At 62.8% G+C, this 22823-nt stretch overlaps 1 protein-coding gene across 2 annotated transcripts; it reads left to right on the top strand.

Moving 5' to 3' along the window:
• The first annotated feature begins 10072 nt into the window (after positions 1 to 10072).
• On the top strand, positions 10073 to 22600 carry STARD8 (StAR related lipid transfer domain containing 8). 2 transcript variants are annotated; one of them, XM_086619947.1, is made up of 13 exons: positions 10073 to 10114; positions 12414 to 12495; positions 14781 to 14844; positions 15712 to 17087; positions 18320 to 18493; positions 19018 to 19177; positions 19486 to 19684; positions 19845 to 20055; positions 20181 to 20358; positions 20695 to 20910; positions 21365 to 21582; positions 21779 to 21955; positions 22483 to 22600. In XM_086619947.1, exons 3-13 carry the CDS (start codon positions 14788 to 14790, stop codon positions 22598 to 22600), a joined length of 3084 nt encoding a protein of 1027 aa, XP_086476073.1. In that variant the 5' UTR covers positions 10073 to 10114; positions 12414 to 12495; positions 14781 to 14787. The 2 variants fall into 2 exon arrangements, with proteins under 2 accessions (XP_086476073.1, XP_086476074.1); XM_086619948.1 differs by having other exon boundaries at positions 20244 to 20358.
• The last annotated feature ends 223 nt before the right edge of the window (positions 22601 to 22823 follow it).

Below are 22823 nucleotides of genomic sequence, written 5' to 3' on the forward strand. Positions count from 1 at the left end.
AGCTCTCCTCTCCCACCTCCACCCGTGGGCTGGCTGGGAACACGGGAGGCAGCTGCTGCTCTTTCACTGCAGCTGGGAATTGCAGTCTGGTTTCCTTCTGCGGCGCTGTGGTAGCGTTAGCGACAGGAAGGTCCGGACGGGGATAGTGCTGGAAGAGGAGGAGCACTGGGCCCAAGTCCCTGTGCTGAGGGGGAGGGCGTCATGGTGAGCAGGACACCCGCGTGGCACCCGCCTGTGCCTCCCGCACACCTCGCCCCAGCTGGGAGCTGGTCCCAGTGCTGGCATGGGTGTGGGCGGCATGTCCCCTGCGGAGAGCCGACCTCGGCCACCGCCATCCTCCACGGCCAGCACATGCCTGCAGTGTCGGCCGGGCTTGGTGCCTGCGGACAGGTGTGCACGGAAAGGTCTTTTTTGCTGCAAAACACGGTTATTATTTGTTATCGGTTGGCTAAATCCACTGCTGGCTTTTAGTGCTCCTCTCTTTGCAAGGGGAGCGCTCGCCTTCAGTCCCAAGAGGATGGAGACCTCTCGGCTCAGGGATTTCATGAACCATGTGGGAATAGCTCCGTGGGGTCCCTGCACAGCTGGAGCGGAGCGCGTGCCATGAGCCGGACGGGGCAGCAGCCACGGCACCGCGCGTGAGCGCGCGCCGAAGGGCAGCGGCGCGGCTGTCTCGGAGGCCCGGTGCTTCCCCGCATCGCTGGGGTGTGAGATCACATTTGGAAGCGGCTTTTGACTCCTCCTGCCGTGGTGGAAATTTTACACATGGTCGCTGGTGACTCGGATGGGCCATGGAGCCGCTCCGCGTCGGCGAGGCGATCGCCGTCGTCAGCTGGGCGCCCTCGCCGTCACGCGTGCGGTGGTTTTGTCCCGCTGCTTCCCAAGGTTTGCTCACGGATGTGTTTACCAGCCGGCTCCTCTCCGCTGTCCCCTTCCATGCTTTGCACCGAGGATCTGCCCTGCCAGGTCCTGCCTGGCGAGGGGATCTCACAGCTCGTTCTGTAACTGTCGGTGCCAAAAGCACCGACTCGAGGAAGTGCCGTTGCAGAGAATGTGCTTTTCATTACGGAGACTAATCCCGTGTCAAGCAGAGCTTCTCACTTGGACCGTGCTGTTTCCCTCGGCTTCAGTGTGCCTGAAGAGCCTGGGCGAGTCCTGCCTGCATGGAGGGAAGGAGCGGTGCCAGGGCAAGGGGGAGCTCCCGCGGGTTCGGCACAGACCGTCAACCTGTAGCAAATTAGGCAAGTAAGTGTGTGTATTTGGAGAGCGGGTGCTCCTGGTCTTGTCCCTGAACTGTCTTCTTCCAAAGCTTTTAGTCCTCTTTGGTACCTTGTGGGAATGGGAAATTTATGATGGATCAGTCTTTGCTTTCAGTTTGCCCAGCCCGCCTGTCTCCTGCAGCGGGAACGGCTGCGTTGGCACACACTGGCGGTCCCTGGCTGCAGCTCCGGCGGCTGGCAGCCAGCCGGCCAAGAGAAGCCCTCGGCTGAGCTTTGAGATCGGCGGTTTGACTCGTCAACGGCTGATGGGATGGGAAAGGGGCTTTTGGGGGTCTCCATTGCTATCCTCTCTCCCGGCTTGCCGCAGGGCAGTGCCGTGCACTCCCAGTTGATCTCGCTTCCAGAGCCTGGTGCCGTCAAAATGCAACGCTGCCGGAAGTTTCGTGTTTGAGCATCCTCTCAGTGCCTAATTTTTCCAGTTGCAATTGAAAGCTGCAACCCACCTGGCTGGAGCGGGCATCCCGTGCGTGCTGCTCTGGCTTTCTCGGCTCCCTGCTGCTCCCAGCCCCGCTGTTTTGCTTCTAAGGAGAAACTGGGTGGCTCCATCAAGGAGGGTGGATTGTGTTAGCTCGATGCAGTCGGCTGCATGGAAAAATCGGAGCTCTCCAGCTGACTGCCGGGGAAGGGCTTTGGCCGGGAGCCCTCTGGCCTCGGGTGCGCGGTGCCGGGGTGGGGGCTCGCGGAGGCCGGTGGTCGTGCAGATGCTTTTCTCTGCGTTTAATCCGCGGTTTCCACCGTACGCAGCCGGGATTACCAGCTTCTGCCGTGGCATGGTGAGGCCGCTCGTGTCCCAGCGTTGGGTGCTCACCCCGTGGAAGGATTCAGCCAGCAAACGCTCTGGGGGGAGATGGGAAAGGCTGGAAAATGACCTTTTTTCTTGTCAGAGATTCCTTTGTAGTGAGTCAGTTTGCTTTGGCTTTATGCTGCGGGGCGAGGGAAGGGGTCCCAGGTGTAACAGGGTTCCTTGGCTGGGAGCCCCGTGAGCGCGGCGGTGCCGATGGCAGTGCCAGCCATGCTGCGGGATGTGGCATCGCCTGCCAGCGCTGATTTACTGAAATGCTGTTTTCTGTTAGGGGAAAGGAGTGTGGGAAGGGGGGTGGGATGGAGAGGGCTTCGGGGCTGCCAAGGGCGAGCTGCGGGGTGGGCAGGGAAATGCCCCCCAGAGCCGCTGGCAGCGGTTGTGCGAGCAGTGCCCGGGCAATGCTGGTGGGCCAAGCAGAGGACAGCGGGGCTCACTGCAGGCAGGAGGGGGGACGGCTTGGGAGGAGGGATGGCTTGGGAGGAGGGATGGCTTCGGAAGGGAGATGGCTTCGGAGTACCACTTCAGAGCCTGCAATAGAGCATTGGTGAAGCAGAAAAAGGAGGTGGATTATTGCACAGAGCTGGAGGAATACCTGATGCTGGCTTATTTTTGTATTGCAGCCTTTAAAAAGGGAATAAAAGAGCCTTAAAGTCACCCTTTGTGCCTCTGCTGAGAAGTTAGTGCCCACTTCTTCCTGCCAGGACACGTTTCCACACTGGGGCCGTGGCAGTGCCGGGCTGTCGGCGTGGGCAGCTGCTGGGATGGGTGCGACAGCTCTGGCTCGGGGCTTGCAGGGGCCGAAGGCTGTGGGAGCCTGTGCGTCCCTCCGCTGGGAACTGGATGGGTTTATAATTCTGCGCAACACGGAAAAAGCTGCAGAAAGACCATGGGGAAGTGCTGCTCCGTGGGGCTCCTCTGGCAACGCGCGCTGGTGTTCTTTCTAAATAAGTGCACAAAAGTGGGAGGAAATTCCCTCGCGTCTTAAGCAAGGAATTATTTTTTAATGCCTGGGTTTAAAAGCAGGAGCTGAGGATCGCTCCTAAGCAGGCGGTGCGGCAGAGAAACCGCAGGAGGTTGCGTTGGCCGGAGACGCAGATGTGCGTCGGCTGCAGCCGCGGCGTTCCGGAGCGGAGGGCTCTCTGCGGAGGAGAGAGCTGCTGCTCGTTCTGGCTTTCCAGCAAAGCTGTTGTCCTTTCTTTTTGCCGTGGCCTTTGGCAGTGGCTCGTGTTGGGTCTGGCCCCGCGCGGTGTCAGTGCTGGGGCGAGCGCCGCAGCGGGATGCGGCAATCTGGGCTTGGACCTCGGAGCGCGCGGGGGGCGGGGGGCTGCGGTGCATCGGCTCGTCGGTGCTGCGCCCAGCGCTCTCCCAGGCAGCGGGAGAAGGGACTCGCGTTGTTGTCAATGTAAAGGAAGGCAGGATGTGACCCCTCCGTGTCGGGGAGCTGCTCTCGGGCAGTGCCTGCAGCCAGGCGGGCGCCATGCCCGGCGCTGCCGAAGCAGTCAGGTGGGGAGCTCGGAGGGATGGTGTCCCTTAGCCCAGACAAAGTGCGGAGACTCGAGGGACGATCAACAGGAAAACAACAGGGCAATTTTAGAAAGGGTGGGATACAGGATGGGCAAGAGGGATAAATTCTGTCCGGCATCTGAGTAGCTGTTGCATCTTGCTTCTTGTCTGGGTCTCCAGCAGCAGAAGTGGGAGCGCCCAGCCGCCACGGCCACCTGGGCAGCAGAAGTGCCCGTAGGCATGCCAGCGTGTGCGCAGCGCTCTTTGTGTGCACAGTCATTGTGTCCGGACGGGGCAGGATGCCCTCTTCCCATCAGCGGTGGCTCGCGGGCTGCAGACGTGGGGCTGGTGGAGCACGGCTGTGTGCAGGGGGAGCGCGGCTGGACCCACAAAGCTCCACCTTTTTGTCCCATAGTTGGGCGCTGTCTTTTTCTTCCAGCTGTTTGGGGTGGTACTGGGGTGTCTCGGTGTTTGGGGTGGTACGGGGGTGTCTTGGTGTTCTTCAGGGCAGTGACCTGCAGACAGATGCTGCCTCCAGACCGTGACTCTTAACCAGCATGGTTGTTCCTGGTGGGCTCCCTCCTGCTGCTGCCATGCTGCCCGCGCGGGAGAGGACGGATCTGCCTCGTCTGGTGTCCCTCTGGGCTCAGAGCAGCTGCAGAAACGCAGGTGGAGAGGCAAGGAGGATGGATCAGGGGCTTCACCTTCCTGGCCCTTTGTTTCTGTTCCTATTGGTGCCCTCTCCCATCCCCTTGTTCCCACCAGGCATCTGCTCTGCAGCTGCAATGCTCAAACGCAGGACATTAACCCCTGAGCTACTGCAGTGCTCGCGCTCCCCGGGACAATGGGAAGCCAAGGGCCAGGAGAAGGTGTCCTGAGGTGGCCAAAGGTGCTACAAGGCTCTGAGGAGTGGAGATGCCCATGGAGTGCAGCACAGGGTTACCCACGCTTTGGGTGCAAAGGGCCGTGTTTTGACCTCCTTCAGAACAGGGTAAAACAGGCACGAGGCTGCTGTTGGGCTCGTTTGCAGGAGAGGAAACCAAAGCCGTCTTACGCCGTTGATAAGGTGGTTACGTGCAGCCCTGGCACTGAGCCGAGGCACGAGTGGGGCAGAGATAAGGCAGGGGGCAGCGGTCCCCGGGGTGCTGCTGGGGCAGGCTCCCCACACACCCCTCTGCTCCGGGCAGGGGGACCCCCGCCCCAGCAGAGCCTGTTTGGTTACCTGGAAGCTTTGCTTTGACGATAGAGCAGTGGTTTGTCCGGCTTCTCGGGGCCCTTCCTTCCTCTCCGCTGCCCTAGCCGAGGAGCTGCTGCCTAGCTGGCGCTTCCAGCCCTGATGCTGTCCGGGGCACGGGGCGCTGGGCAGGAGAGCCATCAGTGTCTGCCCGAGCCAGGTACTGCCCGGGGGTGATGGGGAAGGGAGGGAGGGTCCCCGGCCAGTGGCTGGAGGGCAGCTGGGAGTGGAGGAGCTTGGGGTGATGCTTGATGGTGGTGCAGGAGGTCATCCAGAAACCCAGCAACTTCGGTCTCCTCGCCATGGGGCCGGCAGATGGCCAGAGGGCTTCTTGCCCAGGGTGTGCCAGCCGGTGCTCGGGTACTGCCACCTATGCAGGCACCAGCGGGCAATTCCTGCGTCGCCTCTGGGAGCACTTTTACCCCCAGATTTCCCCCATGTTCATCTGCACCATGCAGCGGCTGTCGCAGACGTGACCGGGGCGGCGGTGGGCTCTGGTACCCGCCGGGGCGGGTGGTGCCGCCCCCACTGCATGGTGCCATCCCCAGGGCAGCAGTGCCCTTGGGAGCAGACCCGGCATTTCGGGGCTGGAGGTGGCAGAGGCATTTGAACAATCCCGTGTCGGCGACGTAGCAAGGAGCAGTTCCCCAAACTTGAGAGACCTGTTTGCTGCGTGAAGGTGAATTATGGAAACCCGCTGCATCTGGGAGAGCGTTCAGCCGCGTTTCTCACTCCCGTCTGCCTGCCCTGTCCGTGCCGGCGGCTGGGAAATCTCTGCCGTTGGCTGGATGGTGCTGGGAGCTGACTGGGCTGGAAGCAGCTGGTGTTTGTGGGTGCTGAGTACCAAACTGACCACGGATGGGCATGCCTGGGCAGAGTTAGTTCCTCTTTCCCTGGCAATGCCCCGGTACCTTCAGCAGCAGTAGGATATGTATTTCCATGGAAAACTTGTTTCAGCTCCTCACTTTTCAAGCAGGAAAGGCGCGTAGCCCTGGTTTGGGAGATGTGGCCGCATTTTGTGTCATTCCCGTGAAAAGCAGGCAAGTGCTTCTGTGTGCCCGCCGGGAAGGGAAGCGGAGCTCCGCTTCTGCGTCGTCACCGCTGTAGGCAGCAGTTTGTCTTAAGGTGGGATGGAAGGAAAACACACCAAAAAGAAAAGGGAAAAGAGCGTTCCCCCGCTGGCGCTGGAGCGTGGCAGCGGTGGCTCGGAGCTCCCGCCGCGGCGGCGGAGCAGCTGCTGTCACGGCTTTCCGTTCGGTAACCGGCCGGCAATTCCGTGGTGTGGTTTTCTCTTCGCACTCGAATTGGCTGTGTGGGACTTTTTGTGGGGAATTTGGAAACTTGCTGCGCGGAACTGGGATCCTGGGGTGTGACTTCTTGGTTTTTATTCGTGATTTTTAAAGCGGAAGCGCAGAGCCGGGGTTCTGGGAAGCGGCTTTCCTGCCTGTAATGACGTTCGCCTCCGCCGTTCCAGCCCACTGGGTTTAGAGCTTTTACTGCAGCCCCCAGGTTCTCCCCATCCGCGCGGGTTCCACGTCAGGGGTGGGGTGGCTGCAGCCCCAAAAGCTCCTGAGGGAGAGATGTTGGGCTCCAGGCATCCCGCACCAGGAGCCATTCCTGTTGGAGCCACCGCGGACCCGCCGTGGGTCTCGGTGCTCCCTCGCCGACGGGTTGTGTCCAGGGAAGTGCCACGGTGCAGTGACCCTGCAAGGCGGCGATTAGGGGAACTTCGTGCTTTTTTTCCACTTTCATGTTGATTTTCATCCTTTTCTTCCACTTTCACTATCAAAATCAGAGACTATTCTCTGTCTCCGTTTTTGCTTTCTGCCCCTCGCCCTGGCATGCTAGGGGGGAGCTGGGTTCCCAGTCTGCCTGGGCAGACGCCTGCCACCGGTGCCCCCTCGTCCCAGCAGGGCCCCCTCGTCCCAGCAGTGCCCCCCATCCCAGCAGTGTCCCCTGTCCCAGCAGCCAGGCTGGTGGAGCTGCACCCTCCGGACCTGCTCGAGGCATCTCTGATGAACCACGGTGGCACTTGAGCCACAGCATGTGCCCCTCGTTGGTTCCAAGAGCTGGGGAGAGCAGCTGTGGATGCCTTTTCCTTGGGAAACACCATCCAGCCTCAGGGCTGCCAGGGAAGGGCAGAAGCTTTCCTGGGAGGGGATTCTCTGGTGGCTCGTAAGGGCTGTGCACCATCAGGAGCTTTTCCCAGCGAGTGCATTGGTGCTGGTTACCTCCCGTCTTTTTGTGTCCCACCTCCAGCAGCAACTTGTTTCTGGGTGAGGAGCAGTCAGAGGGGGGTTCTGTGCGCCCTGGCGCGTGGCTGGACACAACTTGCGCCGTTGCAGACCGGCTCTGCGGCAGCGGGTGTCCATGTGTGGGGCATGTCTGGGCTCCATGTGTGGTGGGAAAGTGGCTTCGTGGGATTGATCTTCTTGTTTCTTAGGGAAGCGCGGGCTGCGTCTCGGTTCCTGTGCCTGCCCAGGTCTGCGTGCCGGCTCCTCCCGCAATACCACTGGAATGGGATCATTTCCGTCGCATTTAAACTGTAGATCTCAAAGATAATAAGTTGCTACGAGGTTGTGAAAATCGTTTGTTGACCAGAGAAGGCAACGAGACCCCCTTCCTGGCCCTGCTGGGGGGGGAGTGTAGTGCGCGATGAGCCTTTATTAGACATCAGAGAATCCTGACACCTGGAGACGCAGCCCTGTTGGAAACCTGTCTCCATCGCTGCTGCTCGCAGCTCCTCTGCCCAGCGCGGGTCTGCCTGGCTGGAGGCAGCGGAGGGTCTCCGGGCAGCGTCCCGGGGGCTCGGGCTGGGTTTCCGGCAGAGGCTGCGGACTGTCCGGTGCGGGGTTTGGGTCTCCCATCACCGTGCCCTGGCAGTGAATCCCGGGAGGCGGTGGGGAGGGCTGGGGGCACGGCTTGCAATGGGTGACCCTGTGCACAGCGTCCGGCGTGGCCCTGGTGCTGCTGCCACCGCTGTGCCCGTGGTTCACCGCCCGCCCGGGTGTTCGGCAGGAGGGTTTGCCTGCCCGACCTTTCCTGCACTTCCCTGGGAAAGCACGTCCGTGGGAAGGGCGGTGGGAGGAAGAAGCTGGCCGCCAGCTCCGTCCGGGACAGGGACACTTGGAAACCTTTTCTGTGCCAGTGCTTCCACGCAGGGGGGGCTCCTGCCTGGGATGGGCAGAGCCCCCCTGCCCTTGGTGGGCTCGCTCCCGCCGCGGGGGGCTCCGGGCTGGGATGCGGGACTCGCCGCAGCGGGTGAAGCCTGGGAGGTGGCTCCGAAGCGTGGTGAGGAGAGGTGCGCCCCCCCCCCTCGGCCCCCCGCCAGCCCCGGTGCTGGGAGGCGGCGGGAAGGAAATGTCGTGCTCTGACTCCTCGTTTCCACCGGGGCCGTGGGCGGCCGAGCTCAGTCCTGCGCGGGAGCGTCCGGCTGCAGCCCGGACCCGGCAGCTGCCCGGCCCGGTGGGGCGGCTGTGGCCTCGCGGGGTGTCCCAGGGCTCCTGCGCGTCCCCCGGCCGGCTGCACGGTGCCCCTTGGCACCCCAGGAATGCTCTTCTACGGGTTCAGCCCCTCCGTCCTCAGGGGTAAGCTCGGCACGTGGCTCCGCTTCTGGCTGCCCTTCCCTCCCCTCTCCCCGCTGGGGGGTCGCAAGACCCATCCCTCCCTGGGGGCAGCGGGGGGTCGGGACGTGACGGGGCAGTAGTGGGGTGGGAGGTGGGTGTTTCTGTTCTCGGCTGGGGGCACCTGAGCTGCAGCCTCTGGCCATGGTGGCCCCGTGGCCACCAACTCCGCTGTGAGCGAAGGAGGAGCAGGAGGGGGTCTGGCAGGTCCGCTGGGCGGCGGGCAGGGTGCAGTGCCCGTCCTTGGACCCTGCCTGCCCCGTGGGTGCAGGAGGGATCTGCTCTCTGGAGCTGTCGTGACCAGAGGCCATTCCCGTGGTCTTGGAGCCCTCCCGGCTGGACAGTCGCAGCTGCAGGGTGCCTTCCCCCGTAGGGGTGCTGGGAGGGATGCGGCGCTCCACGGGGACCGGGCTGGCATGGTCGGGCTCCAGGGTTGAGGTCTGTACTGGAGTTACTGGTTTTGAGCCCTGTCGAGGGCAGGAGGGGTCAGCTCTGGGGTTTTGGCTGGGCTCACGGTATGGGTAAGGACAGCCACACCATTTGGACCCAGATGCAGATGCTTGTTCCAAAATTTCTCAAAATTTCTGAAGTATTTGGGTCCAGAGGTTTGGCTTGGTCCCGTCCTTAACTGAACTTCTTGTTTTGGACTTTCTTTTCTCCCCTGCCGTGGCTTTGTGACTGGAAATGCAGCCGGAGCTCTCGGCTGGGGCTGTTGATGGATGGTGATGAAATCGGGGTGTTTCGCTGCGATCCGCTCTGGGTGGTGCCTCCGGGGGGAACGGGCGAGACCCTGAAACTGCCGTCGCGTTTTCTACGCTTGAGGCCAAACGTTTGTCACCCTCAGAAGGATAAATCTCCGCAGACCGGCGGGCTGCGACACCAGGCAGGAGCTTGCTTCGGCAGCATGAGCTGTGGGCTGTTTTCCCTCAAGTTTTGTAAATTTGAGAAATTTCACAGAAAATCGTGCTGGCTGTTGGATGGGCTCATCCAGGCGGTCGCTGAACCATGTGTGAGGGGTGGGAGCTGGCTGGGCAGGGGGCATAGAAGGCTACCCGGGTTCTAGTGCCTGCCAGGATGGACTCTGGCTTGAAAGAAGAGGAGGGGTGGTCCAGGGTGGTGGGGAGGAGGAGGAGGGAGGAGGGAAGGTTTCTTTGGCAGGCTTTTCTGGAGGATGTTTGTAAAACTGACCGACCCTAAGCTTTGATGAGCTCTGAACTAATTGTTAAAAATAAATGTCTTCCTCTCTTGCTTGGCAAAGTGCTGTATTTTGTTTGGTGGGTTCGGAAACGAAATGTTTCATTGGGAGGTTAAAATTGTGTCTTGTGGCCCTGTTGCTCCTGTGTTACCTGCTCCTCTTTGCCTGGCGCCAGCGGAGAGGCTAAAGCCAAGCAGTTTCTGTTCCCTTGGGCAGAGACCCCGCTCCGTGCGCGGGCATCGCTCCCACCAGCGCATCCCTGGGCTCCGTTTCTGCAGCCGATCGTTCCCTCTGCATTTTGCACACAGGACATGGGCTCGGGGAGCTGGGGGGGAGCGGGCTGTTGCTCCGGGAGCGTCGCTGCTGCCGGGCGGGATGCTCAGCCGATTCTCTGCTTTCTTTCAGAAATCGAAGCCAAGAAAGCTTGCGAGTGGCTGCGGGCGGCGGGATTCCCCCAGTATGCCCAGCTGTACGAAGGTGAGAGCTGCCTCCTCCCGCTGCTCCCAGTCCCGGCTCCGGTCATGGTCTCAGCTCCTGCATCCCCACCAAGCCCCGCGGTGGCTGCGGGGCGAGCTCACAAAGCCCTGGGTGGAGGAGAGGAGAGGACGGAGAGGATTGTTTTTGTATGATCACGTGTTAGAACTTTAAGCCCTCGGACTTGGCGGTGGCCTGGAGATCCAGCCGTGCCGTTACCCTTCCCGCGTTCCTGAACTTTTCCCCTGCAGGCAGGGCTGCCAGGGGTCCCCGGGGCGGCTGCTCCGGCCGAGGGCGGGCAGCGTTGGAGAGCCGCCAGCCCTCGCCGTGTTTGGGTGAGTGTTTGCGGCGGGTGGGAGCGCAGGGGCAGCCGGTGTGGGCAAGGCGGAGAGGGAGCGTTTCCTCCCTCCCCGCTGCCACGTCCCGCGTGCCCCTGCCCTGCCCTGACACACTCCTTGGCAGCAAGGTCTGCGCTGTCTGAGCGCAGCGAGCCGTGCCCGGAGCACACCGGGTCCCTGTGCCACACGGCTGCCAGGGACGGGCAGACTCCTCAATGGACCCACTCCCACCACCTCTGCCACGCACCACGGGTGGTTTGCAGGGTGACTCAGGTGGTGGGTCTCACCTCCGGCTCAGCTGTGTTTACGTCGAACCCATGGTGGGACCGCTGGTCGCTGCCGGGGGGGCCAGTGCCGAGGAGCAGCGGCTGCAACTGGCCCCAGCTGGCCGGGACAATAGCGGGAAGCCTGCTCTCCAGCGGGCTGCAGCGATGGCTATTGTTCAACCGGGCACTTCCACCGCCCCCCGCAACACGTTCTTGCTCCCGGTGATGGTTTTACAGGCTGCTTGCTCGCCCCTGGTTTCTATTTTAGGGGGCAGGCTCCGGGCATGGCCACGTGCATGGACCAGCCGTGTTCCTGCAGGGGAGACCCAGCCCCAGGTGTCGGCCCCGACCGGTGCTTACAGCCCGGGGTGGCCAGGAGCGGGTGCTGGAGCCTATGAATAAACCAACCCTTTTTTCAGCCTCTCTGAGCAAAACTTTCCACATCCTCTGAGTGTTTCACTCTGTTTTTCTCCCCAGCTGGCAGGGCTCAGCGTCCCCTTGGTAATTGCACTCGGGAGCTTCATTAGCAGCTGGGCTTAGACAGTTGTGGGTGATGGTCCAGGTCCTACATAGCTGCTGGCTCTGAGTGCGCGGAGGTGAGCAGGGAACTGGCTGGAGGCCCTTGGGCACCTCACCACCCTTGCCCGACTTACCTGGAAAGAGCTCTGCCCAAAGACCCTGGGCACGTGCCACCTCTGGGTGCTCCCCCAGCTGGGTATCTGCCTGTGGAGACCCAGCTCATGGGCTTTGAGGCATGGAGGGGGGTGAATGAGATGCTAGATCTGCTGTACAACCATACTGGTACAGCTTTCTTGCCCCTGGGAGACCTCTTAGCAGCTCCTAGCTCTCCCCAGGGGAGCTGAGAGGCTTTCTTTACCCTGGGGAGAAAGGAGTCATGGATGAGCAATTAATGCATGTGTAATGAATTGCCTTACGGGACACCAGGATGTCTCTTGGGCTGCTGGTGGGAGGTGGCTGCTCTCCAAAAACCACTGTGAGTTTCCAGAGAAGCCAACGGGGTCCCTGTCCCCGCTGCCGTACATGCAGCTGGCACCCCCGAGGAGGGGCAGCCCAGGCTCCAGATGTGCTCAGCTGGGAGCAGAGCTGCGCGGTGGTACCCGCGTGGGCGTGCGAAAGCGCTGCGAAGGGCTGGTGTTTATTTCTGAATTGGCTCATCCCTCTCCTCTGCCCAGCTCATCCCTCTCCTCTGCACTTGACTTGCTCTCTGTGCTGCGGCCCCAGGGCATCCCCGGCCCCCCACCCCAGCCCCCTCTGTGTCTTGCTCTTCGCTGGCCGTCTCCTGGAGCCGGGGACACAAAGTAGTCCCGTGGGAGGAGCCGCTGCTGGAAGCCCGGGTCAAGTCCTGCCCGCAGACAGCTGCGTCCCAGCCGGCTCCGTGGGACCACCCCTCCTGGTGGGCTCCCCTCCCGCAGCCACGGGCGGCAGCTCCCGGTGGCAATGTGATGTCCCAGCCTTCCCCCTTCCCGACTTCTTCTGACTTGGACTCGTGGCCCAGACACCTCCTGCATCATCCCCCCCCGCTGCTCTCCTGCTCCCCCAGCTCCCCATCCTCAGCATCTCTCGTCCTCTTGCTCTTCGCGGCATCTCCCTCCTCCCACGCTCCCGCTGGCCCTTCTGCCTGATGGAGCCGCTGGCTCGGAAACGGCCGCTGATTCTTCCTCTCGCTTTCGTCCCCAGACTCGTTGTTCCCTCTCGACATCGGCGCTGTGAAGAAGGACCACAGCTTCCTGGACCAGGACTCCCTCAAATCCCTGTGCAGGTAACGCTCCCTCGCAGCCCTTTGCTGCAGGATCAGTGCCGGGACGTGTCCCGGGCGAGGGCTCAGGGCAGCTGCCTGGGGCCGGCAGAGTGGTGGGCGCCGGGGGGTGCCTGCCTTGCCCCCCAGCTGCGGCTCTGAGCCCGCTCGGGCACTGTTGCTCCCTCTGCAATGAGGAGTTCGGGTGCGTTGGTCTCTGGAATCGGGAAGCGTCGCTGGCTTTTGGGTAGTGCCAGGGAAACGACAGTGGTTTTGGTTTGAACATACAGAGCTCCTGGAGAACAGAACCACTTCCCAGGAATAATTCTCTTCTTCGTGTGCCTTTTGGGCTGTGCTTTAATTTCAAGCTTGGGTAGCTCCAGCCTGTAGGGATCCATTAGAGCTGGATTGATCAGAGCTGAACTGTAGAACAGCAGAGGTGCAGAGAGACCCAGTCCTGCTGCCCGCAGCCCACGCTCTGCCCTTCCGCCGCCACTGCCCCGGGTGTCCGCTGGCAGCTGCGGTCCCCGGGCAGGAAGCCGTGTCTGCCCGGGGTGCCTTTTACGTGGCTTCATTTCGCAAGGATGCTTCATAGTGTGTCCGAGGAGAGAACAGAGTTTGGAAACCACGTCCCTGCATCAGCGTGAGGGGCTCTCGCGTGGTCGCTGGCGTAAGGCAGATTCAGGCCAAAGCGCCTGTGGATGAAGTTGTGTCCATGGACAGAATTTCGTTCCGTTGTCAGGCACGTGAAAGAGAGAAAACCCGCAGCGAGGGGTTTGCTGAGATGTGAAAATCCCACGCTGCTAATTAGCGCCTGTGCGGGTCGTGGGGAGCCGCGGGTGCTCCCGGTGGGGGTTCCGGAGCTGTCGCTTCACGCTGCGGTTTGCTTCGTGCAACGTCTGCGCTGGTGCATCCCTCCTCTTCCCGGGGGCGGCCGCTCCGTCGGCTGCTCTGCCCAGGGATTTCTGCGCTCCCGAGCGCTCGCTGCCTTCGCCTGACGTTGGTCATCCCGACGCCTGGCAGCACGGCCCTGGCAACGCCCCCTTTTCCACCGGGACACGCTACTCCTTCAGCAGCAGGGCCGAAAGTAGCTCCGGGAGATGCGGCCGGGTGCGTTGCTGCGGGGAGGGAACTCTCCCAGCGTGAGCAAGAGCAAGCACCCAAAAGGAGGGAGCCCTCCTCCCGCCCCCGCGTCTGTCTGTCCAGAGGGGCTGTGTGTCCTGCTGGCACGCGGTGACTCAGCCCTGCTTTGGCTTTTGGGCCACCTCATCGTGCCCGTTCCCCTGCCGAGAAACGAGCGCTGCCTCTCGCTGTCCCTCCCGTGCGCGCTGCTGCCCAGCAGAATGGAGCAGGGACGGGGAAATGGTCTGTTCCTTGTTTGTTTTCCCAGCAGCGAGGCTGCTGTGCCAGGCAGGAGGGGATCCCCTGCGCCGCTTCCCGGGTGCCTGGCAAGCTCCGGGTTTTCCCTCCCAGTGGTCCCAGCGGGGCGGGAGGTGACGGGGGGGGGGGGCCTTTTGTCACCACCTGGCCAGTGCAGGAGCTTCTGGGCTTGTTTTGCTCTAATGACCTGGAGCAGGTCATCCCTGCTGGGCGGGCCACGCAGGGCAGGAATGTCCCCGACCATCCCTGAGCTGTCTTTGGGGTCCCTGAGGTGACCCCGAGCGGCGTTCGCCTGACAAAAAGGTCTAAAAGGACACTGGAAAACGCAGCTCTTCCAAAAAAATGAACCCCCTGGACGTGGTCTCTTCCCCCAGCACACGCTTGCTCCCATCTCGCTCCCTCTGCCAGATGTCACGTGTGTGATCCCGCTGCAGGGTGCGCAGCAGGACCGCACGCTCGGTCGGGGGGCGTTGGTGGGATTGCAAGAGGGGCTTTGGTCGCATTTTTGGTAAAATGTCCCTGAGGTTTGTTTTTTGGCTGTACAGACATGGTGTTTGCACGCTGGAACAAAAGTGCTTGTAGTAGCGTTCGTGAAGGTGCTAATTAAAGTGAATTAACTGGAGATTTGTTCACTTGTGTAAAGAAAACACCAGGGCATGAAGCTGTAGGCTGGAGAAAGGTGAGTGGCCCCCAGGGAAGTCCCACTCCAGGGAAGGGGTGTCCCAGGCACAGGGTGCTTGCCCTCCCAAACAGCAGGAATGCCCCTGCAGCCCTGGGGCCCGGGAGCTGCAGCTGCTGGGTGACAGCTGGCAGCGAACAAGGGCTCTAAGACAGAAACAGAAAAAAAAAAAAGAGCAAAAAAAGAAGCAGCAAGTGCTGTGCCCCCGGCGGGACGGGACAGGGGTAAAGCCTCTCTTGGTTTCTTGCAGGAGGCTGATGACCCTGAACACATGTGCCTCCATGAAGCTGGAAGTCCACTTTCAGCGTAAACAGGTACGTCCCGGGCGTTCAAGGTCAGGCGAGGGGCAATGTGACCGCTGGTGGGGCCACGATCCCGTGTGTTCAGTAACAACACTGGCATGCTCCAGGACTGCCTGTGGGCACTGGTCTAGCTGGTTCATGGTCTCCCAGGATGGACACGGCCCCAGAGGTGCCTGGTGGAATTAGCGGGTGCTGGTGTTCGCCCTGTGCCTCTGTGGGGCTTGGCAGTGGCAGTGGAACCACAGCAGTCGTCACACCCAGGCTGGGAGAGCCGTGGTGGTCTGCACGGCGCTGTGTGCCCACAGCCCGCAGCGTCACCCTCGGGGTCTCTGCTGAGCCGGGCACAGGGACCCCCTGGCAGCACGTCTGCAGGAGGAACCTGACCCCGGAGGGATGGGTGAAAGCAGCCCATGTGTCACAAACAAGTTCATACTGGCATATTGATAACAAGCCCTTTTATGTTTCCCTTAATGAGTAACACATCTGAAAGGCGCACCAGCTCGGTGTTCGGCGTACGGAAAGCGTTACGTGGGCACATCCCGACTTGTTCTGACTGCCCTTAGCTTGGCTCGGGAAGGGATGCTGCCCTGTGTCCCTCGCTGTGCTGGGACACAGTGATGTCCCAACTGCCTGTGACTTAACCCAGAGGCAGCCTGGAAGCAGCACCTTCCCTTCCCCAGCACCATATGGCCCTCGGGAACGGCAAAACGGCGCCTGGTGGCTCCTGGAGCCCTCTGTCCCCAGAGGGGACCCGGGCGGGTTTAAGGCGCCGTGCTGTGGTCTGTGCCCTTTGCTGGGCGCTGGTCCCAGGAGAGTGGGGCGGGAGGACCCTCTGTGACTCCGACTGATCCATTGTCCCCTGTTGTTGACCACCCGCAGAATGAAGACTCCGAGGAGGAAGACCTGTGCGCCATCAGCGACCGGTGGGCTTTTCAGAGGGACAGCAAGAGGTGGTCGCGGGTGGGGTCGGCCGACGTCCTCTCTCAGGGCTCCGACGTCCTGAGCTCCAGCATGCGGCTGGCGTCCAGCCGCGAGAGCGTCCTCACGGACCTCAGCACCAACCCGGAGGTCGTGTCCCTGCACAGCAGCGGCAGCACCGGCAGCACGGGCGGCACGCTGGGTGTGGGGGCCACGTCGCCCGGCCCCCCATCTCCCATCCGCACTGCCGCCGCCATCACCGCCTGCAGCCGCAGCCTGAGCGAGCGCTCCTTGCCGGAGCCGCCCTCGAGCCGCGGCGAGGGCTCCAAGGAGAAGCTGAAGAAGCGACGGTCTCGCAGCTTCCTGAAGAGGATCGAGTCCCTCCGACGGAAGGACAGAGAGAAGGCGGACCCAGCCGAGAAGGTGGCCCCCCATGGCAGTGTCACAGCCACACCGGGATGGGGCTCCCTGAAGACTAACGGGGACCTTGCGGCCACCAAGGGCAGCTCCCCTAAAAGAGGGATATCCGCCTCTTTCCACGGCAAAAAACACTTCTTCTCGGTATCGTACAGGACTAACCGCTCGCTCGGCTCAGGCGGGAGCAAGGTGAGCTCTGACCCAAAACGCAGCGGGGACTACCTGGAGGACTACAGAACGGCCGTGACAGCCGGCGGCAACTGGGCTGCTGGAGCCTGCCGGCCCCGGCAGATGTGCCGGGGCGACTGCTTGGTCTCCATCCCCCGGGACCACAAGCCGGGCACCTTCCCCAAATCCCTCTCCATCGAGAGCTTGTGTCCCTTGGGCGGCAGCTCCCTGACCCACTGGAAATCGGGGAACACGCCCGTCGGGCTGGTGGGAGGCGGTGGGGGCGGCAGCAGCAGCAGCGTGGAGGGCTCGTCCTCCCCGCGGGGCTTCGCGTGCCGCCGCCGCCGGGGCTCCTGCAGCTCCCTGGGCAGCCGTGCCAGCGTCTACGACAACGTGCCGGAGTTCGGCAGCAGCGAGGATTTCTGCAAGGAGGACGGGGAGGTGACCTACGAGAACCTCGACGACATACTGCAGCACATGTGGGGGCTGCAGCAGAAGGTGGAGCTCTGGTATAAAGCCATCTCCCCCGACCTGGCTGGGGAGGAGGGCGGCGAGGAGGAGGAGGAGGAGGAAGAGTCGGACTCAGGAGGGGAACCCTCCAACCTGCACTTCGAAGAGCGGTCCATGTCGGATGTCGGCACCTCTGCCAGCGACTTTGACAGCACGGGCAACTCCCTCAACGAGGCCGAAGAGATCGAGACACGGGAGCGCCGGGACTCCGGGGTGGGAGCATCGCTCACCAGGCCCTGCAGGTGAGCGCGGGCTGGGGCTGGGAATGGGGCTGGGGCTGGGAATGGGGCTGGGGCTGTGTCCTTCTCTCCTCTGTTGTGCCAGGGAAGGGCTCGGACCTGGAGCTGCCAGCGTGCTGCCAGCCAGGGGACCACCACAACCCTGTCCCCTGGGCGCTTCTGCATCAGGGTGTGCAGCCCCTGGCTCGTGGGGAGCAGCACTGGCGCCGTTCCTGGAGGGGTGCTGGCCGGTGCCCTGCAAGCCCTGCCTCGACACTGGCGCCCTTTCCCTCGTGGCAGAAGCGGGGTGGAGGGAGGGAGATGGTGATGGCCCAGTACCACGGTGCTGCACGGTGCGGTGCTGCGCGATGCAGTGCTGCGCGGTTCTGCGCGGGCCACTGGTGCGCTCTGGCGGCTGCAGGCCACCACTGCCAGCCCTGCTGCTGCTGCTGCTGCCGCTGCCTGTGGCATACGGGCTGCGAGCTCTCTGCCCGCGCGGCCCCGTAATTAAAGGGTTGTTCATTTACTACAACGGCGCTGGCTGACGGAGGCACTTGCTGCCCGCCGGTGCTCCCTGGGGCTTCCCCCAAGAAAACTCCAGCCCTTGTGGATTCTGTGGATTTTCAAGCCCCTGCCAGGCTGACGCTGAGGGTGATGCCCCTTCGGGCAGGCATGGGGGGACATAGAGGGGTGTTTTTCCTTAAGATGGAATGTCCCGCGTGCCCTCCTGGGCTGGGGGATGCCCTGGAGCAGGTAGGCAGGAGCCTTCCTGGAGCAGCACGGATTCGGGAAGGGTTTTAGCAGGCTCCTGAGAGAGAGCGCTACCTCTTGGGGGTGTCTTTTCATCTTGAGAAAGCGGGTGTTGGGGGTGTCCCCTCTGCATGGTGGTGCTGTGGGCGCATGTCACCCTGAGCCTCTGAGCTCTCCCCGGGTCTCCTGGCAGGACTGTAGGTGCTGGGGCAGGTGCAGTGAGCCCGGAGTGCGAGTGGAGAGGGTGCTGGTTGTTTTGGGGAGCCTGGGGGACAGAGCAGTCCTGTGGGGGGGGGGAAGTGTCTCTTGCTCTCCCTGGCACCCTCTTGCACTGGGTTTGTGAGCACCCAGGGAAAGGAAGCAGCACTGGGGCTGGCACTGGGGTTCCTGGGCTCAGCCTGGCTGCTGCTGTGCCCCTACCTTCTCCCAAAGCAGTGGGTGCTGCGGGGAGGGAAAGGCCCTTCGCCGGGCTCTCCAGCTCCACCACCACCAGCCTTTCCCCGCAGAAAGCTGCGCTGGCACAGTTTCCAGAACTCGCACCGGCCCAGCCTGAACTCTGCCTCCCTGGAGATCAACCGCCAGTCCTCTGCCCAGCTCAACTTGCTCCAGAAGTGCTCCCTGCTCCGTCTCACGGCCATCATGGAGAAGTATTCTGTGCCCCACAAGCAAGCCTGGACGTGGTAAGCTGATGGGGAGGGGGACGGGGATGGTGCCCCCGTGGCAGGCACAGGCTGCAGCTCTGCTCTGCGCCGGGCGCTGCCTCCCAGCCCAAGTGCCGCAGCCTGGAACAACTTTGGTGTGCCAGGACAGTGGAGAGGGAGGGGGAAAAGCTGAAACAAAAGCTGGCTTTGCTCCACACAGCCATGGGCATCCTCACGAGTGTGAGCTGGGGGCTGGCACCTGGGCTGCTGGCATCGTCTGCATCCAGGAGGGCTGCAGATGGGGGCGTTGTGAGGTGTTAACGCGTTTGGTGGGGCATTAAAAATGCTGCAGCAACGTAAGAGAGACAGGCAGTGGTTTCCCTGTTAGCCAAGCGTTAGGGCATTTTGCCTTAATAAAAGGTGCTGCAGTTCCTGCTCGAAAGCTGCCTTGCTCATGCTCAAAACATGGCAGGAGCGCGTGTACGCGTGTGTCGCCTGCACGGCGGTGCCAAGGAGCCCTTCCGTGCGCTGACGTCTGTCTGTCTGTCTGTCCCACCCCGCAGGACTGTGCCCAAGTTCATGAAGCGGAGTAAAGTCCCCGACTACAGGGACAAGATGGTCTTCGGGGTGCCACCCGTGGTCAACGTGCAGCGGACGGGGCAGCCGCTGCCGCAGAGCATCCAGCAGGCCATGCGCTACATCCGCAGCCAGTGCCTGGACCAGGTGATGCTGCGACCGGCGGCTCCCAGCCTCTGATTTGGGGAAAAAAACCCCTTGCTTTCAGGGTTCCTTTTTGTTCTGCTCTCGCAGCACTTGGCTGTGGTGGAGCGGGAGGGCAAGATCGTCCGTGGGAACTCCACACCCACCGGAGGCTCCGCAGCCATCCGTCCTGCAGGAGTCCCCTCGAGGTTGCAGGGGAGCGAGGCCTTTGGGGAAGGGGCTTCCTCACCTGTCCCATGGGAGCCCGCCCAGGCTCCTGCCAGCTCGGTGCCTGCTCTGCCCTCCAGCACTGACCCGCTTTTCCCCGGCAGGTTGGCATTTTCCGAAAATCAGGAGTGAAGTCCCGGATTCAGGCGCTCCGGCACATGAACGAAACCAGCCCCGACAACGTCAACTACGACGGGCAGTCGGCGTACGACGTGGCCGACCTGCTCAAGCAGTATTTCCGTGACCTGCCGGAGCCCATCTTCACCAGCAAGCTGACGGACACCTTCCTGCAGATCTACCAGTGTAAGGGCTGGGCTGGGGCCGGGCGCCCTCGGGCTGGGGGTGAGAGCCGGGGCTCCCGGGGAGGAGGCATCTCTCTGTTCCTTTGGGCAGAGCTGGTGGAGGCAGGTGGTGGCCCGCGGGGATGGACCCGCTGACCGTCAGCTTTGCCCCGCACTCGCAGTCGTGTCGAAGGAGCAGCGGCTGCAGGCGGTGCAGGCGGCCGTCATCCTGATGCCGGACGAGAACCGGGAGGTGCTGCAGACCCTGCTCTACTTCCTGAGCGACATCGCCTCCGCCGAGGAGAACCAGATGACCGCCGGCAACCTGGCCGTGTGCCTGGCCCCCTCCATCTTCCACCTCAATGTTTCCAAGAAGGAAAGCACCTCACCAAGGTGAGGGTTGGACTGGCTCTGGCCTCCCCACCTTCCCACAGCCCCTGCCTCCCAGCAGCCCCCCCATCCCTTCTGGGGGAGCCCAGCGGACTGGTGTACGGCACGGTGGGAACACACACGCGGAGCAGTGTGGGGCTGGAGGTGGGTGGGAAGCCCCCGCGGTCCCAGCGATGCCTCGTCCCGCACAGGGTGATGCGCAAGAGGGGCACCATGGGGAAGCCCGACCAGAAGGACCTCAACGAGAACATGGCTGCGACGCAGGGGCTGTCCCACATGATCACCGACTGCAAGAAGCTCTTCCAGGTGGGTGGCTGCGGCGTGTCCAGCCCGGGCGCTGCTGGTGGGAGATGCTACAGCGCTGGTGGGGTGGTGGTCCCGTGGAGTCAGCATGGGGCTGGATAAGGGCACCAGTCCTTCAGTGGGGCAGCTGCTGCTGGTCGATCGGCCTCGAGAGTGAAGCCCAGCTGCATCTTGCGGTGGTGCAGGTTGCAGGACATGTGTCCAGGGAGGCTGTGTCCATCCTTGCCCCCTCCTTGGTGGGATGAGGAATTGTGGTTCTCTAGCTGCCCAGGACCACTCAACAAAGTCTGGGTAGGGTCTCTCTGGCTTTCTGAAGATCTGTGTGCTCTTGGCTTGTAGGTCTCCCACGACATCTTGCTGCAGCTGAGCAGCTCCTATATGGCAGCAGATGCTTACCCCCATCCCCTGGCCGACTTCGTGTGTCAGGCGGAAAGCAAGGATTTACACTCCTACTTCGAGCAGAGTGTCCAGAACCTGCTCAAAGAGTCATCAGAGAAATTCAAAGGGTGGCTGAGCACCCCAGGGCCCCTGAACACAGAGCTCTCCTGCAAAAAGGTAAATGTCACTGTGTGGAGAAGGCCTTGGGGTCACATAGGGAAATGTGTATAGGGTGACCACTGGGTGCCACGGGTCCTGCAGGCACCTGTCAACCTGCCAGCAGCCTTGGTGCTCCTCCACTTTGTCAAGCAGGGGTCAGCAACCCCTTCCCTTGGCCAGAGATGGGGCTGAGAGATGGATGGCTCTGAGATGGAGGGTGCTGTGTGCCCAGCAGTCCCGGCAGAGAGCCCACCATGCTGCTGTTAGCAGAGGAGCTGGTTGCCTTCATCCAGCCCCTCTCCAACAGCCAGAGCAGCTCCGCTCCCATCCCTTCCCATCCCTTCACTAGCACACAGATGCAGCAGTGCTGCTCCATGACAGCGGGAGCCATCGGTAAAGCCATGCAGGGTTTAGCACTGCGGGGTGCTGCAGGACAGCGTGCCCCTGCCTGACCCGTCCCTTGGCCCGTCAGGTTGGGGACGGGCACCCTCTGCGCTTGTGGAAGGTCTCCACGGACGTCGAGGCCCCTCCCGCCGCAGTGCTGCACCGGGTGCTTCGGGAGCGTCACCTCTGGGACGAGGACCTGCTGCAGAGCAAAGTGGTGGAGGCCCTGGACAAGAACATGGAGATCTATCACTACGTGACGGACAGCATGGCACCGCACCCGCGCAGGGACTGCGTGGTGCTCCGGTGAGGGCAGGGGGGGATGCAGGTGGGAGGATTTGGGCTCGGGGTGGTGGATCCCGTCAGATCCCACCCTGGCTGCTCCTCCCCGGGCTGTACAGGCTCCCCCAGCTCCCCACTGCAGACCCCCGGGTCCGGGCAGGGGCTGCCCGCTGCAGGGCACGCGTGGCTGGGAGCTGAGCGGGGCCGCTCCGTCCCGCAGGCGCTGGCGCACGGACCTGCCGCGGGGCGCCTGCCTGCTCGCCTCCGTCTCGGTGGAGCACGACACGCTGCCGGCGGAGGGAGGCGTCAAGGCCGTCGTGCTGACCTCCCAGTACCTCGTCGAGCCCGGCGCCATCGGCCGCTCCAGAGTGACCCACATCTGCAGAGCTGACCTCAGGTGAGGGGACCCTGCGGTGCCGCCGCCGGGGAGGGTGGCAGGTGCCTGCCTGCCCAGGGGAACCAGGGTGCTGGGCTGGGGCCAGGTTTTAGCTGCCTGGTGGCTACTGGGCAAGGAGGCGCCAGCTCGGTCCTGCAGTGCCGGCGGTTCTGCCGGTGACTCTGAGTGCAGCAGCAAGTCCCTTAGAGCTCCTGCAGACGTGCAGCAGGGCAGCGGTGCGCTCCTTGGTGGCCATCCTGCTAGGGGTAGTGGTCTAAGGGTGGGCTGATGCAAGGGCATGCTGGGCATCGCTCTGAGCTGGTGCAAGCCTGGCTGGGTCACAAATATTCCCTCATTTTGCCACGTTTCTGCGGTGGGGAGCAGGGGAGGCACCTTCCCATGTCTGTCTGGCAGTGCTCGTTCAGCGTCCCAGTCCATGGCAGCCGGAGCTGCGCCGTGTGCCTGTCCCAGAGCGAGGTGCTGCTCGTGGGCATCGGCCAGGGTCCCCTCTGCCCACTTACCCACCTCCTGCCGCTTCCCTTCTCCAGGGGCCGGTCTCCCGAGTGGTACAACAAGGTCTTTGGCCACCTCTGCGCCATGGAGCTGGCGAGGATCCGAGACTCCTTCCCAGCCCTGAGTCCCAATGGCCCCGAGACGAAGATCTGAGGCGCCGGGAAGATGCTCTGTCCTGGCTGACGTGGACTTGCCGGTGGATCCGGGCTGGGGCTCTCGGAGAGAAGCGTGGTGCAGGCAGCGGGCAAGGCGGCGGCAGACGCACTCGCAGGCACATGTTTATGAGCACCCGTTTGCCCTGGGCTGGGCACCCAGGGGTCCCACTCGCCCCGCTGCAGCTGCCCCTCGCTCGGGCGCGCGGAGCAGCAGGTTGTGC

Source organism: Tauraco erythrolophus, chromosome 13 (genome assembly GCF_009769465.1).
Source record: "Tauraco erythrolophus isolate bTauEry1 chromosome 13, bTauEry1.pri, whole genome shotgun sequence".
Lineage (NCBI taxonomy): Eukaryota > Metazoa > Chordata > Aves > Musophagiformes > Musophagidae > Tauraco > Tauraco erythrolophus.

Coding starts and splice junctions, on each gene's coding strand:
- STARD8 (XM_086619947.1), top strand. CDS start 14,788: ATGACCCTGAACACATGTGCCTCCATGAAGCTGGAAGTCCACTTTCAG. Junction 14,845..15,711: donor TCCACTTTCAGCGTAAACAG/GTACGTCCCGGG, acceptor GACCACCCGCAG/AATGAAGACTCCGAGGAGGA. Junction 20,359..20,694: donor ACTGCAAGAAGCTCTTCCAG/GTGGGTGGCTGC, acceptor CTTGGCTTGTAG/GTCTCCCACGACATCTTGCT.